Below are 15841 nucleotides of genomic sequence, written 5' to 3'. Positions count from 1 at the left end.
AAGATGCCAAAGGAGAAGCGTGCCGTTTGGTTGTTGGAGCGACGGGACGAGATTATTGGCAAGTTGAATCGCGACTTCAGCAAGCTGTGGTTTGGTTGGAAGAAGGATGGCAGAGTCGCAAAGGAGCTCGGCGAGATGACCTACGAGGAAACCGTCCTGCGTATGGTCCGCTTGATGTTTGTTGCCCACGAACATCGGTGGGTCGATGTCTCGTTGCGCAACTTGACTGGCCAAGGGTCGGGTTGAAGAGCGTTTCGCGGGTGTCGACGGTGGTGGACAGAAGCCTTCCCTGCTTCAGTCTTACAAGTCCTTGGAAGACCCGTTGCCTTTCATCGAGTCCTTCTTGAAGGAGTATCTGATTGCCACTAAGCAGCTTCTTGCCGCAGAAGACTCCGCCTCCTTCCTCGAAACTTGTTCCCTTCATTTCCATTCTTGATGCCACTTTCGAAGTATGGTTCAAAAAGGTTTGTTCGACTTTCCCTACTTTTCTCATATGACTGATCTTTTCCCGTAGGACTCTCTTTGGGCTGCTGAAGACAGCTTCGATCTGTCTTCGACCAAGACCCCCCGCGTGTTTTCATCCTTCAGGGCCCCATGGCTGTTAAACACTCGAAGATCAAGGACGAGCCCATCAAGGATATGTTGGGCAACATTCATGCCGAACTCATTCAACGTCTTCTTGCCTCCAAGTGGAAATTGTAGTATGGAGACGATGCCGTCCTTCCTCGAATCGACATCCACGACACTTTCCATGGTCCCGAGGTCACCATGGAGAGCGCTGCTGTCGAGCAGTTCTGTGCTATTGTGGGCAACCGGGCGAGTCGTTCTCCACCGTTCGAAACGAGGAGGTTACCGCGCCAATGGATTTCGCGATTGTCATTGGCTCACAGGTTCATTTGCTCATTTTTAGTTTGATTCTCAAAGTTGCTAACGCAGTTCAAAGGCTATCGTGAAGTCAATTTTCCCCGACGACCAATGTTCTCAACTACCTGAAGATCCAGAAGATCGACATTGCCAAGGTATGTTCAATCCATTGTTTTCGTCGACTAAAACTCATTGCATCCTGTTCAGCTCACGGAACAGTTCACTGTCGAGAAGGTCAAGGAGATGTTGGGCGACATCGTCAAGGAATACTTCGGTTGTCTACAAGACACGCAAAAGGCTGACGGACACCTCAAACCTGAGCGTGGCATCTCTACAATTTCGCTCTTCGTACCTCTGGCGGACTCCTACCTTGCGAGCTTGTATGAACTGCTCTTTATTTCTTTTGTTAGATTTGTCGATGATCATTGTTACCCAGCTTTATCCCGACATGCTCATTGGCAAATACATACCCAATCTCATCGTCATTCCCTTCGCTATCACCAAGGAGCATTTCCGCTTGAGCGTGGCCTTGGTCGCGTCGTACCGCGGCGTTATCTCCTCAACTCAAGCATATCGGAGCCATTCCCTCCGATTTATTCCCCATCTCTTACTGCCTCTCCTCTGCCAACCTCGTATGCTCACATCAGGGCAGCACTCGTGCGCATAACCACTTCGATGTCCTTCGGAATGGCCACCGCCAAATCAGCACGTGACTCGATCTTTCATCAACGACCACTTGCTCTGGTCTATTTGTCCAACGGCTTCCCGAAACCCCCTCGCACTGGAGATGTTTGCTGAGGCCAAGATTTGTGTCGGCCAGCCCATCAAGGGTCACGTCTATCGGGCCCGGCAGCTGGTCATCGAGGTCGTTTCCGCTTTCCTCTACCGTGGTCGCTTTACCGACTACGAGAACACTTTCGAGATGACGGAGGAACCTGACTACGTTGTCAAGCTCGAAACGGATGTTGCTGTTGGTGTTCTGCAATCAAAGGACTGGTTTGAGTGGATCGACAACTCTAAGCCGCTGCTACTGGAACGAGCTTGATTTTCCGTATCCAGTCACCAGTCACGTTCAAGGACAAGACCTCATACGGCAACATCACTGTCACCGGTCCAGTCTTCGTCCGCAACCAGCTCAAGGAGCTCAATCCAGTCGGCTCAGCAGAAGACGATTGTCGTAATAACCCAGTCGATGCCTACATTCAACGACATGGTGTTGCGCAAGGTCTTTCGATGCCTCTTTCGAACGAGGGCTACACCTTGAACTCGACTTCAATTCCGTTCCACGCTCCTCCAACCAACATTTCGGGTGACTTCGACCCCATCCACATCAACCCGTACTTCTCTGACTACACCTCCCTCCCCGCCGCAATCCTCCATGGTCTGTGGTACAGCGCAGCCACTCGTTGCTATATTGAGACTATCGTTCGCCATCTTGAACGCGTTCTTTCGTATGTTTTAAGTCTGTTTCTTCTTTACCTCACTAACTCATTTTTCTAGTTACGATGTCTCCTTCGTTGGAATGGTTATCCCTGGTGATGAATTGAACGTTAAGATTCGCCACATGCGCGATGGAAAACATCAGCGTCAACATCGCGACTTCCAACTGGCCAATGTTCGCAAGAGCAGGGAATGAGAATGGACCTGTACAACCCAAGTACACCTTCAGCCACACAAGGTCTACTCCTCGCCACCGACTTGACTCAAATCGCGCTTGTCGTCACCGAGAAGGCTACTTTCGAGGACACGTGCATGAAGGGCTTTCTCTAAGAAGAAGGACTGCACGTTTGCAGCCTTGCGCGAGGTTGTCGATACGATTTCGACTTCGACGGGTATTCTTCTTGAGATCGTTAACTCCATTGTCGAGGTATGCTTTGTTTTCTTTGTTGTTCTTGTTCCGACTATTTGTAGGGTCAACAATATGTTTGAGCTGTGCAGCAAGAGGATCATGAGCGCAAAACGGCTAACTGGTGGGCTTCTTATTGTTCCTCTTCCCAGACGAATGGGATAATGCCTCAAATGACCGGGTTTTACTGAAGGACTGTATAATCTCTAGCGTAATTAACATACTTTCATTTTGGCACCGTCGCCCCCGTCATCTGCTGGTCGTATATTAGTGTTTCACCAATTACTTGAACGATGAGCTATCTCACCGATCATAATTTCGTGTCTCAGTCAACCAAATCACTGGCTGCTGACTAATCACTCCTTCTTCCTTTTGAACGGTCAACGGTGACCACAGGCAGGCAATTGCCTGTCTGGCTGGGTCCCTGGTTCCCTGGTTCCTCCACCCTCCTCACTTCTTGATGCCGAAGAGCAAAATTGAATGCCAATTATGCGGCAAAACTTTGAAAAACCGCGAAGATGCCCAAACTGTTCACGATCGAACCTGCTCTCGATTCAAGCGGCTCCACCAGGAATCTGTTCAGTACATTCAACAGCACTTGGCAAACCAATCCCAACTTTCCGTGGAAACCCCAGTAATTATTCTGTTCTTCTATGCTGCCACGCAGTTCTGACACCAATAGCAGATGGAGATCGACCAGCCTCCTCCACCAACGCCACCACGACCACCCTCCCCTCCAGCCACTCGGCCCAGTGGACTTCCCAACCGGCGCACTCGAGTCCCTTCTAAGTTCAACGACGCAGCACCACCACGACCACCACCGGCTTCGACGACGACGCGACGGTCAGAATCAGATCTCACAGCCTACCTTCGCATCTCCACCAAGTGCGCCATCTCCCGCGCCACCTGACGCTGCCCCGTCGCTTCCATCACCTCCAAAAGATTGGGTACAAACTTTGCCCAATGCATTTGGTCTCTACAAGATTTATCCTCGTCGCCCAACTCACGATCCTGATGAGTCTGTGGGCCTCTCCGACCTGTATCGGGTGCCCAAACCTGGTGATCCGGCTCTACAAACTCTTCCACTTCCACCGGAGCCATGGTACTACCCCTTCCCCAACGTTTCAGTCGCGCATATGATGAAATACCATGTCGAAGAAGAGCATCCACAGTCCATCGCTGGATTCGATCGGTTGATTACGAACTTCCTGCATCCGAACGAGGAGGCACAGTCAGATGGAATCTCTTTGCATGAATTGCCAACGCCGTTTTCTACCCAAAAGTTCTTAGACCAGCTCGACAAGAACGGTATCACACCACTTGGTATCACAGATAAGTGGAAGAGTGCTTCTGTTACAATCAGGCTCCCTTGTGTGGGTGTGAAACAATCCGAAACTGCGGCGCCTTGTTTTACTGTCAACGACATCCTCCATCGTCCTCTGCTCGACCCCATCAAAGAGGTTTTGCAAGGGCCTCTTTTCCAACGGTTCCATACCACTCCATTTTCACTGCGCGCGCTATTCCTGAATCCGACTTGCTGTCACCCGTTATGGCCGAGGATGACGCACCAACTCTGAACGAGTATGGGCTACCTCCTCTCCTCCCTGGCCACGAAGAAATATTCAGCGAGATTTATACTTCCCCCGCAATGCTTGAAGCCTATCACGCCATTCCCCAGCCCCCGGCTCCTCAAACTCCCGATGATGCTGTAGAGAGTATCGTCATTGCACTAATGATGTGGTCTGATGCAACCCATCTCGCACAATTCGGCACTGCATCCCTCTGGCCAGGCTACACTTTCTTTGGAAATCACCCCAAAGAATTTCGTGGCAAACCAACATCCAACGCTGGGTTTCATCAAGTTTATTTCGCTTCGGTAAGGTAGCTGATCCTCGTATGAACGCCTCTAAGTTATATTAGCTTCCAGATTCTGTCCGTGACTCATATCGTCAGCAATATGGTTGTGATATGCCCGATGAGGTATATACTCACCTGAAGCGCGAACTTATCCACGCGATTTGGGAGCTATTACTGTCCGACGAATTTATGGACGCTTACGATAACGGCATTAAAATCAAGTGTTGGGATGGGCTTGTTCGGTTGGTATTTCCGCGTTTCCTCATATATGGCGCAGACTATCCAGAAAAGTGGGTTCGGTCTATCTAAGTAGTTTTTACTGATCTGTCACAGAGTTCTCCTTGCAACGATTCGAAGCTTCGGCGGTTGCCCTTGTCCCCGGTGTTTTATACAGAAGGGGCAGATCATGGAGACGGGCACTGTCAATGACATGAAGCGTCGGAGTAACATTCGAGTGGAGGATCATGCACGACGGTCAACCATCGAGTCCGCCCGGGCGGCCATCTTTGGCAACGGAAATGCAGTTGCTGGTTCCGCCATCGACAAAATGCTCAAGGCACAATCTTGGGCGCCTACCCGAGCGAGTATTTACCACACGCATATCATTCGCTTTGCTCATTTGCCTAGAATGCTTTCTCAAAACTGGATACGATCAAGACGCCGTTCAATCTGTTCACAATGTTCGTACCCGACCTCTTGCATGAAGTCGAATTAGGGGTCGCCAAAGCCATCGTCATCCATATTATTCGAATGTTACACGCCTTCAAGAACATTGATGAATTTGACCAACGGTAAAAATTTTCAATCCAATCAGGGCGCGGAAGATTGACGGAGATGCTAGATTCCGGCAGGTTCCCACCTTCGGGCGTAGTACCATCCGTTCTTTCTGCAAGAACGTGTCCGAGTTAAAGTACGCTGCCGCCAGAAACTACGAAGACATCATACAGGTCGGCCACACTTCCCGCTTGACAACTTACTCATGAGCATTCTACAGTGTATTCTTCCGGTTCTCGAAGGATTATTTCCTATGCATCAAGCACTGATCGACAAACTTGCTTTCGAATTAGCAATCTGGCACGGATATGCCAAGCTCCGGATGCATACTACGTCTACTATCCAGCTCTTTCGCCTGGCGACCAAAGATCTTTGCGCTACCATCCGTCGTTTTGCTCGTGAAACTGTGAATGTCAAAACCTACGAGCTTCCCAGAGAAACAAGGCGACGAATGAACCAACCATCCAAGACCCCTCCACCAAACTTATCCGCTCCCGCCCCGCCGACGTCGGACAATTCACCAATACCTTCCGCCTCATCGCAGTCTGCTACCCAGGCTGTGGCAACACCTCCGATCTCGAAGAAGAAGACGCCCGCTCAGAGGCTGGAAAAGCCATTCAACTTGATCACATACAAGCTTCACGCAATCCCCGATTACCCCGATGCTATTGCGCGGTTTGGAACGACTGATTCTACTTCCACCCAAAATGTAAGAAGCATTTATTGGGACTTGGCGTGAGCTTGTCTGAAATCTTTCAGGGAGAAGTTGCACACCGTCTCGTGAAGTATTTCTACCAACGAACCAACAAACGAGAACATGTAAGGCAGATTGCGAAGCATGAACAACGTCGACGATTAATGAGGGCCATGTGGGAACGAAGGAGGCGGTACAAGGAAGCGGAGAAAGGAAATGTCAACCCACCCTCGGCCTCGAATATTTCCACTTACGCCAACTCCACGATTTCGCACAAAGCCAGTCAAAAACCGACGCAAACGCTTGCGGACTGTGCTCTGTCCCAAAGCTACCTATAGCCATTATACATACGTGCCTCCGGAACAACATCATTACATCTCGGATTCCACCCGAACATCGATTCGTCTCTCAGACTTTGTCGACACGGACTTGCACTCAGACACTGACACGGACTCGGATGGTGGAGATGGTCCAATGGTGATCTATTTCTCGATCCTACCATTCATTAACTGAGGCTGTGTATAGGCTATTGACCCACCCGATCCTGTAATACCTGACCCTGCACTACATGTAAGATCTTAGTTATCTCGGTTTTCTTCCTTCACTCACTTATGCTAGAATTTTACGCGCAAGTTAAAGTCTCATCTACGACAAAGGCTCCTGGGCTCGGAGTACGATGGTGACGACACATGTTTCACCGATGAAGAGCTCATAAATGTGGTACTCGAGAAGGACGCCCTTTATAGTCATGCCACTCTGCGAGTGAACTTCACCACTTACGATCTCCGAAGAGACCAAGACGTCATCAACCCCCGGACCCGGAAATTCTGCATCGTTGCGGGTCAAGACCCACAGGACTCGGACTCCCATGAACTCTGGTACGGCGAAGTCCTTGGGATTTTTCACGCCCGTGTGCTTCTGGCCGACCAGCCTAACAAAGCTCAGCGTATGGAGTTCCTTTGGATGCGGTGGCTGCAGCGTGATGCGACCTACCGATGTGGTCTAAAGGCTAAGCGCCTGCCTCGCGTACACTATATGCCTCATGACGTTCCCGATACATTTGGCTTCTTGGACCCCAGCGATATTATTCGTGGCTGTCATCTCATCCCAGCATTTGCTCATGGCCGCACTACAAAATATCTTCCTAAATCTATGGCTCGACGGGCATCTGAACAAGACGAAGACTGGAAATATTTTTATGTCAATATGTAAGTTTTGTCAAGTAGTCAACTTGTGTTTGACCCAGTTCATTCTAGGGTCGTCGATCGAGATATGATGATGCGGTATCATGATCGCGTCATTGGTCACCGCAAGACTCGAGCTCCAACGAGCAATCCCACAACAGAACAGGACCAAATAACCGAAGAAGTTGTCGATGATGATGTGGTGGCTGATATGGCGGAGGAGGTCAATGCGGCGGCTTTTGTGGCGGAAGATGAAGAAAGAGGGGAGCCAGATGACTGGGTTGCAGAGGGTGTCAATTTTGATTCGGATAGTGAGCGTGAAGAAGACGAGGGTGGCGAAGACGAAGATTCACTCGGTGCTACTATTGTAAGCAGATTAGGTTATGATTCAGAATAATTGTGATGTGGTTTTATCGCGCCACGCACAAGAAATTGATCAAGAATTGCCATTTCACTTTGTAAATACAGCCTTCCACTTATAAGTGATACTTGGCGAGAAAAGGTCACATCGGTCAGGTATAATATTATTGCCAGGGAGTAATAGGGATTTGCTATCTGGGCAAGGGTTTTGGCTGCCTCATAAACCGCTTGTTGTCCGGTGGTAAACTAAACTGAACCTTCCCCGGTCTTGCTAGGGGCTTGTAGCGGGTTTGCTGGCATTTATTGGCATCAAAACCTGATACATCAAACCGACACTTTTTGTGATGATTCCAGCTTTTTTCATGACCACCGAGACGACAAAGCTGAAGGCGAAGCTTGGGGCGCTTGACGCGTCTCTAACGAATCTAGAGGATGCTATAGCGCCTCTACTCGAACAGCCCTTCGCAGAGACCCTCGCTGACCTGACTGCTCTCGAACGCGCAAAACTGCAAACTCTGGTGCCATATCTTGTCTATGACCTCGTTTTCAGTTTGTTTCCTGTTCTATTCGTCGCATAGAGAATGCTAATGAGGGTGCATATAGTATACCTCAAGGCACAAGGCTTGGATCCAAAGACCCATCCTGTTGTGGAGGAGCTGGTGCGTGAATCTGTTCTGCACATGAAGCTTTTTTCTTACACTCGAGCAGAATCGTGTCAAGGAATACTTTGGGAAAATATCGTCTGCAGAGAATCCAGAGACGCCGTCAACACAACTGGACAAAGGTGCTGCAACGCGATTCATCAAGCATGCTATTGCCCGGGCGACATACGGGAACAAGGAGCCCGAAATCGAGGAAATACCACCGTCTACATTCGTACCCGTGAAAGTGACAGAGAAGATGCGTGAACGGGAGGAGTATCAGAAGGAGCTGGCGAATGAAGGAAGTGAGGAAGAAGACAGCGATTTGGAGATCATCAACGAGGAGGAAATGTCTGCAGTAAAGGATAAAGGAAAGGGCAAGGCTGTCGAGCAAGATTTGGATTCAAAGCCGGAACCTGTCGCGGGCAGCAAAAGGCGAAGACCTATGGCCGATCCGTTTGCTGGTATGTTTTAGCACTCGTTTTTTTCGTCCGCTGACGAGCATATTAGGTTATGGGGACGATGAAGCTCAGCCTTCCGCAGGAGCTGCTCCGTCGCTGCATAATGACGAAGAGTTATCTCAGAAATCGAAGAAAAAGAACAAGGGCATCGAAACCGAAAAGGGGCCCAACAGGAAGGAAGACAATGCTAAGTCACCCAAGAAGAAAAAGAAAAAAACAGGGAAGTAAGCTCGTGAAGATGGATACTATATAGTTTAACTCTTCTACCACGACTCTGTCCCTCGATAAGGTATGCGATCCTCCACCTCCTAATTCTGTGAAACTGACATCGCCTTTTCCGGCAGGCTAATTGAACCTTTCCACCGTGACGATAGTGACACTGCTTGTTCATTCTGAACTACCATGTTTTCGTATCAAGAGATATTTGCTCCCCGCGCTACTTTCTCTTCTCTTCCCCGCCTCGTTCTTGGCCTCTGCCAGATCACCTTTCTGCTTATGACTGTGGGCTTAGACAGTCGTGTCGGTCCTAAGAAGGTGAAACCGTCTGCATGCTTGCTTGTCAATGTTGCACCAACCAAGACTATGGACATTATTGTCAAGCCTAGCAGTGTGCACTCGGTAGTCGGCGTTATTGTTCTTGCTCTTGCATCGGGAGTTACGGGTTAGTCGTCGGTGTCTCAGCTGCTCCACTCCTTGGCTAATTGGTCATGTTTCAAGCCACTTGGTTGCGCACACCAGGTAGTGGACGACTTCGGAGAGCTGGGCAGCCCCCGCCACTACCGCCACCACCGCCACCCATTGAGACAAACAACCACAATGAAACAAACGACCGAGCTCAAGATAATAGCGATGGAGATGATGATCCTGGAGACGAAGAGGACATCGACCAGAATAACGATGAACATGAGAAGGAAGAAGACAACAATTCGCAACGATATCCAGAGCCTGAAGACCCTCCGCCTCCAAACGGGCCCGTTGAAGAAGACGACTTCAACAGTATTCGCCAAAATGATTGGCTCAAATGGCTCTTCGCTCTCATCTTCCTCAAATATTTCGCCGAGTTTCTCGAGCATGTGGCAATCAAATTCAAGCGCGTTCAAACCAAGGGCCTCGAGGCAATCCGTCGCATTCCGACAATACAAATCCTCGCCATTGACGCCGGTCCCATTGCAATGCGACTGCCAGCACCGGTCAAATACCTCTATGGCGCAACTCGACTGATAGTCATTCGCCGACTCGGAAACTCGGCATCATTCGCTGCGCTCATTTTGGGCCTCATTGTCGTTCCCATCACGGCTTTCGCCACTACGATTGCATGGCTAGTGAGCTCCATAACACATCCTGGACTTCCGCCAAACCCGCCTCCTCGACCTCCGTCTCCACGACATCGTCAACCCGAACAAGTAACACGTCTCATGCAGTTGTTTGAATCCAAGAGACGCGCTTTGCTATGTGTTGCTCGTATTTGGGGCTTGCGATCGCCTTCACTACCGCCGGTCCTGACTTTTAAGTCGGAGTTATCGTACGAAATCGCACTGAGAGGACTTCGTGCAAGGCTGCGGAAGAAACAAGAGCACCATAGTTTGCGCTTTGCTTCCGGTAAACGACTTCTGGGGATCCTCAAGAAGGCTCGTTAAGATGATCAAACAATGCTTTTGCTTATGGGGGAGAATTGTACGAGGGCCTCGAAATATGTGCACCACCACCTTCCTTTTCTTCGACTTCCTTGCCATCACCTCCATAACCGCGCCGTCTTGAACCAGAGATTCGCTATTCCGAGTTATTCAAGCGGTCGCGTCTGGAGCTTCCGCGTATAATGGATCATTTTTGCTTGCTGGGGAGAAAGTACGAGGGCTTTGGAATATGTGCACCACCCCTTCCTTTTCTCCGACTCCCTCACCATCACCTCCGTGATCGCGCCGTTTTGCACTCGAATTCCGAGTTATTCAAGCAGTCGCATTCGGAGCTTCCGCTGATATTGTTTCAACGACTGGCTCGTAGATGAGGGCCAGCTCGTTTGGTTGGGATTTGCTGCTGGATTGGATTTGGAGAGTTGCTTGGATCGTAACTTGCTGGATTTTGAGTTGCTTGCTGTGGATGACTGTGTTCGGTTTTGAGTCGACATGGACAATGTCTCTTTCGCGCATCCACATGGTAGTGTAGACGTACACTAGATATGGCTTTGGAATGTAGTTAGACAATGATTCATGTTGACGCATTTGGAAGAAAGTTGATCACGTTACCGGTAACACGTTGTCACCTTGACCTCTTTTTGTCCCGACCACCATCTGTGTGTGTGTCGCTGGCCGTGGCCACACCAGCTTGCGCCAATAATGCCAAGCTATCCGAGACGACGAGGACGACTCCCCGCTTTACCCGGCTCCTAGCACACCTGGAGTACGAATTGCCACCTGGAGTCGTGCCAACTCTCTTGGACTGAATCTGTCAGTCGCTACGTCGGCGTGATCGATGCGACAGTCCTCGAGGAGGGCCGCGGAGGACCGGCAGCTCTCTTGCAGAGAGAGAAAATGTTCTGGTAGGGAACATCGCAACACGTGGCAGACGTGAAGGCGCTACAGCGGCGAGCTGGCCCGACCACGGTAGTAATCCGTGAAGGCAGAGACAGACTTCTGCGGCAGAACAAAGGAGCGTTCTTGCCACACCGCTAGGACGCGCGGTGCCGCGATACGAATTCGTGAAGCACGAAAAGACTTCGTGAAAGCAACCATTATTGGCTCTGCTTGCCCAGGACAAATAGAGGCAACCATGGAACGACCCCCCGTGGCGGATTCAACTCGACAGACGTCGCGAATCCCGGCTTCAGGACGAATGCTCCAGTTGACACCGCGCAACTTCGATGTATTCCCTCGTTTCGCATTCATGGGGCGTCAGTTGGACAACATGCACGAGGATGACCGGGAGACAAGGGCGCATCCACCCGCGGCCGGCTCTCTTTGTTTTCGCTCCGGCGCAAATGGGAGTACGAGCGGTGGCGAGCGTGCCAACTCTCTGGCAAGGGGCTCAATGGTTGATCAACCTAGTGGCTGCCGTGGATCGAATGGCACTCTGGGCAAAGCTCACCACTTTGCGTCGTTTCCGGTGGGTGGTTCCCATCTCAGAGCCTAACCAGCTCTGGCTTCTTTGTTTCAGTTGCGGGTGGTTCCCGTTTTTTTCGCTTTTTTCTGCACTTTTGTTTAACAGACTTGTTATCGGCCTGGACATATGATGGCTTATTGTTGGAGCAGAAATTAATATTTCATTTAATACACCATATTACTCCCGGAAAAAATGCGCTGAGCACTCGTTGACCAACTACATAGCGACCATGCCAAATCCTAATGTTGTTCGCCTCATTCTCTTAGCGAAACATCTGCACGCCTCTGGATGTGTGATGTTCGATGGAGATTGCGAAATGTCATCAATATCCACATATACTATTAATAATCGTCTTCCACTCTTACATTAGCTTTAGTGGTCCCATGCATGCTCTGTTGTCAAGTCCTCCTGCGATGGCAAGCGACTATTAATAGCAAAGTTAAACGGCCCAGGGGGGGGGAATGTTGTTAATGTCAGTGGACACCGTGTGTATGGTGGCTCTTGCTTTTGGCTCCTTAAGCTTGTCAATAGTGGGACACCATCGAGAGGAGAATATGCGTACATGGTGCCCACGGTATCGATTCAGGAGTTGCATAGATAGAACTTGGAACATTGTAGCTCTCTGAGTCGGACGACCATAACAACGACTCGTCATACTCTGAAAACACCGAAACCGGGCTGCATTCAAATGAGCTGTCAAAAAATTGAAAGTGAAAGTAAGTACTTACCCATCATCGACTGGTATTGCGCGTAGAACGTCTTCTGAGCTCGGGCTGCCTCTGAATTAAAAAGTTCAAAAGCTAGGATTCACAGACTGCTTACGAAGGAACCACCATCGTGAAGGCTTCGAGCTTATACGGCGTAGGAAACCAGCTTTGGAGCTCCTTGCTGGTGGCCCACACATATGCCCTTGGTAGCAGTGCCTCAGCTTTCGGACTAGGGTTAGCAAATCAGTAAAGGGACGAAATGATGGGACAAGTTATGAACACACAATCTCAGCAATGACACAAGCCGCAGTGCGCTCTGATACCATTCTTGCTGAGACTGAGATGCCGGCTCGATGCCACCGAGAACTACAAGGTGGGGAATTCCGGATAGCAGAACGGTGCATAGAATATCCAGTCCGTCGAAGTCCATCAGGAATGGTTCGCTCAAGTCAATGATGGTTTCCTTGATGTCAAGATCTTCAAGTATTTCGGTTATGCTTTGGCTGAGCTTGCGCAGCACGTTATAGAAGAGCGGACCCGATTGACGCCAGAATGAGGGCAATTCGAGGATTCCACTGAGATACCTGATGGAGAGCGCAACTGACGGATCGGCAGGAGTGCTATGAATTCATTCATGAGTTAGAATCCCAATGCGGAGGCAAAGGGATGACCCACCGAGACCATAATGTCATGAGTAAGCACTCGATGATCGTCAATCCGCCGCTGCTCTCGACGAGAAAGTTTTGGCTGGGACATTTTTCCACCGACGCCGCCATATCGCTGTCGACAAGGCAAGTCGCGGCGAGTTTGGCAACGAAATCAAGTTCTGTCGCATCGTCCTCCGATAGGTAGAGTCGCGGGGCGGGCGTCCAAAATTTACACAGTCTGATTATGGTTATTGGCAATGGTAGTTTGCGCTGCGTGGTTTTGGCTGCGAGGAAGAAACGGCGCAAGCCGGGGTAGCGCGTGACGAGCTCGAAAATGTGCTCAAGCGCCTCTATTTGCGTTTTCACGGTCTGCGTACTGTAATATATCAGCCTGAGAACAAGTCAGGCACGAAGGACAACAAAGCGTACGGGAGGGTATAGGCCATCAGCTTGGAGCAGTCTTTCACGAGCAGCTCAACTTGGGGCTCCCCACTGGTAGTGTGGTTGCGTGTCCTCCGCAAATCAAGCGTGGGAAATGCACATATCTTCCGCTCCCTCTCCTCTGCTCCATCGCTTTCGAAATAGTGCGTGATGCGTTCGGCAACCGGGAATGGGCCCAGCCCCAGTCGATGGGCAGCACGACTCGCGACAGTCCCCGCGACCGTGCCGAGCGAGTCGTATAATTCGTTCAGTGTTCGTCCAAGAAATGGGATCGCTGAGGCTGGCTTCCCCCAGTGGGCTTCACGAACGAGGGCATTAGAAACATGGGGGCGGACGATGATGGCTTGACTGCTCATTGGAGTTTGAACTTGCGGGGGGAGAAGGCACGGAGGTTTATCGCGATCGTCCCGACAAACTTAAGTGAGAAACTGGATCGACACTTACATGCTGGGAATTCGAAGCTTACAGCTTGACGGAGGGCAGTCCAGGAGCTTCTGATTAGTAGTACAGCCAAGGGCAACGTGGTCTATGCGTGTATGTGGACATTGAGCATGGGCGTGGGTATGATGGCAAGAGCAGGTCGCTGACAGTCACGTGCCAGCGAAGGGTTTTCAACTTTTCGGTGGGCGCTCCGATCATGAGCGCGGAGTAACCAATGGAATGTTGGGGAACTCCGTTTTGCCAGCCAAAGTCAACAAGCTAGCTATCATCAGGGACAATAATCTCTAAGCAACTCAAGAGATTGCAAGCCTTGATCGTTTGTGTCGACATAAAATAGCATAGAAGCATGATTTTGCATTCAACTTTCTGAATGACTGCAACTTGTTAAGCTATTGTAAACCCGAGTGAATATGTAGATTGTCCTTGTGATAATGCAGATTAAATGGAGAAAAAAAATCTATGATGTGCCCCACTTCCGCGCGGGGGGCCACGCTGTCGCAGACGCAGGGCTGCTGCTTCCCTCTCGACTATGCACGACATACGCGCGCCCGCGCTGATCGGTAAGGGTGACCGACAGGTCACTGAATCCAGCAGAAACATGAGACAGCGACGGCGATGCGACAGACTCTGTTTGTGTGAACGCCCTGGCGCAGCCTTCCTCGAGGTTGGCCCACACGCTACATGGGGTGGCGACCTCCCCGCCACTGCAGATAACGGATGTGGCGTGAAAATTGACTGTTTGGGGCATTCGGGCGAGGTCCCACTCGATGTAGCGCCAGTCGACGCTTGCGAGTTTTTTGAGCAGGTCGCGCTGGTTGACTAGACGGTGGTGAGTAACAAAATGAGAAAAAAGTGCAAGTGCATACGGTCAACACAGCGCCAAACATCAGGGTTTCTCCCTGTTTGCAGGGCCAGGCCGATGATGCGTGACCCCTCGAGGTTGCGTACCCCTTCCTGGCCAGTCATATATACATGGACGGCGCCACCAGTGATGGCCTCCATTTCCCAGCCACACTCTTCTCTATCGCGCGCATGGAGTGGTTTCGCGGGGACAGAGAATAAACATCGGGCAGCATGGGCCAGCTCGTGGAGGATGGTCCTCTCAAACAGGAAAAGCACAATCCTATACCTCTATTGAGCAAAACGAAACAGAGTTAAACTATGGACACACCAGAGCTGGGGTGGGATCCCTGCAGAGATGTCACCGTCGTCTTCATGCTCTATGCCGGCCTCCAGTTTGAGTATAGCCCTTAGAATAGAACGCGCTATTCTGATGCGGACAAGCTTCTGCGAGCTGCCAGGAATGGTATCGCTAATCGAGGCCGTGCCGTCGTCGGTAAAGTCGATTCTGGGTGGGTCGTCATGTAGCCAACGGCGAATAGCATCTCTTCGCTCAGCGAACACAGCTGATTCCCAAGGTACATTCGCGTCGCGGCCAAAGGTGAGGTGGGTGAGCGTGTGGAGACCCAGGGGGTCAGAGAAAAGCCATGTGCGGAGGTTAAAGAGGGCGGAAAAGATGAGAGGGTGGGAGGCGGGAGTGAGGGGGCTGTGCAACACGGATTCGTTGGAGAACTCCCAGACGTCCCATTCTTGCGGTGGACTGCCCATTTTTCGTGAAGAGGAGGGGCCCAACTACATGTCCATGGGGGTTCCGAAGAAAGAAGTGTGCGTGACCTCGGCAATCCGTTCCGAAGCCGAATGTGACACGTGACAGCAAGGTCTCTTCCTTATCCCGTTCACTCGACGGATTCTTTTGCTACAGAATCATCGCGAAGCCCTCCACTTACATGCTCACCGTCCACACCTCTGTTAATCTATAAAAACTGCG

The 15841-nt window shown here is 50.6% G+C and overlaps 5 protein-coding genes across 5 annotated transcripts; 3 read left to right on the top strand and 2 right to left on the bottom strand.

The window, feature by feature from the left end:
• Positions 1–3228: 3228 nt before the first annotated feature.
• Positions 3229–7616, top strand: MIND_00542900 (uncharacterized protein; the record flags this gene model as incomplete). The annotated part of the gene is made up of 13 exons (XM_037362211.1): positions 3229–3344; positions 3396–4033; positions 4171–4586; positions 4631–4857; positions 4901–5247; positions 5283–5358; positions 5409–5514; positions 5562–6050; positions 6101–6317; positions 6364–6512; positions 6561–6605; positions 6654–7243; positions 7292–7616. The coding sequence occupies 13 exons, from the start codon at positions 3229–3231 to the stop codon at positions 7614–7616; spliced, it is 3741 nt and encodes a 1246-aa protein (XP_037222503.1).
• A 307-nt stretch (positions 7617–7923) lies between these two features.
• Positions 7924–8909, top strand: MIND_00542800 (C1D-domain-containing protein; the record flags this gene model as incomplete). Its single annotated transcript, XM_037362210.1, has 4 exons — positions 7924–8128; positions 8183–8238; positions 8288–8684; positions 8731–8909. The coding sequence occupies 4 exons, from the start codon at positions 7924–7926 to the stop codon at positions 8907–8909; spliced, it is 837 nt and encodes a 278-aa protein (XP_037222502.1).
• A 2538-nt stretch (positions 8910–11447) lies between these two features.
• On the top strand, positions 11448–11807 carry MIND_00542700 (uncharacterized protein; the record flags this gene model as incomplete). Its single annotated transcript, XM_037362209.1, has 1 exon — positions 11448–11807. One exon carries the CDS (start codon positions 11448–11450, stop codon positions 11805–11807), a length of 360 nt encoding a protein of 119 aa, XP_037222501.1.
• A 409-nt stretch (positions 11808–12216) lies between these two features.
• Positions 12217–13928, bottom strand: MIND_00542600 (uncharacterized protein; the record flags this gene model as incomplete). The annotated part of the gene is made up of 8 exons (XM_037362208.1): positions 12217–12291; positions 12340–12399; positions 12446–12455; positions 12506–12550; positions 12600–12713; positions 12769–13104; positions 13160–13507; positions 13561–13928. The coding sequence occupies 8 exons, from the start codon at positions 13926–13928 to the stop codon at positions 12217–12219; spliced, it is 1356 nt and encodes a 451-aa protein (XP_037222500.1).
• Positions 13929–14470: 542 nt separating this feature from the next.
• MIND_00542500 (uncharacterized protein) lies at positions 14471–15621 on the bottom strand (the record flags this gene model as incomplete). The annotated part of the gene is made up of 3 exons (XM_037362207.1): positions 14471–14832; positions 14880–15136; positions 15185–15621. 3 exons carry the CDS (start codon positions 15619–15621, stop codon positions 14471–14473), a joined length of 1056 nt encoding a protein of 351 aa, XP_037222499.1.
• Positions 15622–15841: the final 220 nt, after the last annotated feature.

The sequence above is a fragment of the Mycena indigotica genome, assembly GCF_014461135.1.
Source record: "Mycena indigotica strain 171206Taipei chromosome Unknown Mind.scaff0004, whole genome shotgun sequence".
Lineage (NCBI taxonomy): Eukaryota > Fungi > Basidiomycota > Agaricomycetes > Agaricales > Mycenaceae > Mycena > Mycena indigotica.
Note: the sequence above shows the minus strand (reverse complement) of the source record. Positions and strands in the feature narration are given on the sequence as shown.